Source organism: Penaeus vannamei, chromosome 17, assembly GCF_042767895.1.
Source record: "Penaeus vannamei isolate JL-2024 chromosome 17, ASM4276789v1, whole genome shotgun sequence".
In the NCBI taxonomy this organism is placed as follows: domain Eukaryota; kingdom Metazoa; phylum Arthropoda; class Malacostraca; order Decapoda; family Penaeidae; genus Penaeus; species Penaeus vannamei.
The window spans coordinates 1,187,967-1,188,971 of NC_091565.1; the positions used below are offsets into that span (position 1 = coordinate 1,187,967).

The 1,005-nt window shown below is 36.8% G+C and overlaps 1 protein-coding gene across 4 annotated transcripts in view; it reads right to left on the reverse strand.

Annotated features, from left to right (window-relative positions):
- Nucleotides 1-489: 489 nt before the first annotated feature.
- Nucleotides 490-1,005, reverse strand: part of LOC113812743 (alpha-(1,3)-fucosyltransferase C) — a 15,456-nt gene continuing 14,940 nt past the window's right edge. For all 4 annotated transcript variants that reach the window (XM_070131729.1, XM_070131728.1, XM_070131731.1 and 1 more), the window contains exon 5: nucleotides 490-1,005. This exon is cut by the window's right edge and continues 22 nt beyond it. In XM_070131729.1, coding sequence (XP_069987830.1) covers nucleotides 854-1,005 — 152 coding nt within the window. In that variant the 3' untranslated portion in view covers nucleotides 490-853.

Genomic DNA, 1,005 nt, shown 5'->3' on the forward strand with positions numbered 1-1,005 from the left:
AAAATTGCTACATGGTAACGACAGCAGTACATATAATGATTACAATCGAGAATAATGATAATGTTCAAGGTGATGGACGGTGATTATGGAATAAATAAAAGCTTTCTATTGTCATTTTTTTGTTGATATGGCAGTTCGTGTTAGTACTGTGTAATTTCACTGAACGGACATGACTGTAATAACCAGTAACATTGGGAATGAGGACCGTGTTGTACTATTATATAAATGCATTCTGTTTTGATAAATACAAATAATATAAAAGGAAAGAGGAATATTCTCTCGGCCACTCTGTTAAAATTGCAAGGGGCTCGACACATACTTATGGATATGTATATACACAGATATGATGTATATAAATATATATATAGATGTTTATGTATACAAATATGTATATCTGTCTATTTCTCTCTCTCTTTATATATATATATATATATATATATATATATATATATATATATATATATATATATATATATATATATATGTGTGTGTGTGTGTGTGTGTGTGTGTGTGTGTGCGTGTGTGTGTGTGGGTAGGTATACAGCTAGATAGATGTACATGCTTTTATTTCTGTGTTAGTGCATGTCTAAGAGTACTCATTAGGTTGGGTTTCTCGCAATTCTAACAAACTGGCCGTCCATCCCTGTCTCTGTCTGTGCATCTGTCTGTTTGTCCGTCCGTCTGTCTGTTTGCCTGTCTCTGTAGTTTGTGTATTTTCATGAACACAACAAATACATACGCGTACATAAACTGTATATCGAGAATACCCAATCCAACTGCGATGAGAATTTAATCTATAAAAAAAAAGAAAATAAAAAATAATAAAAAAATGGACAAGCATCCTGGCGCCCCGTTACTTCCAACCGCAGCGAGATTCATTAACAAACCAGCTGTGAAAATCTTGGACGACGTGGGAGCGGTAGAAGGCGGGGTCGTGCAGGCGGACGCACAGGTGGCACAGGGACCTTTGTCCCCCCCACAGGGACACGTGGTAGTGCTGGCGCC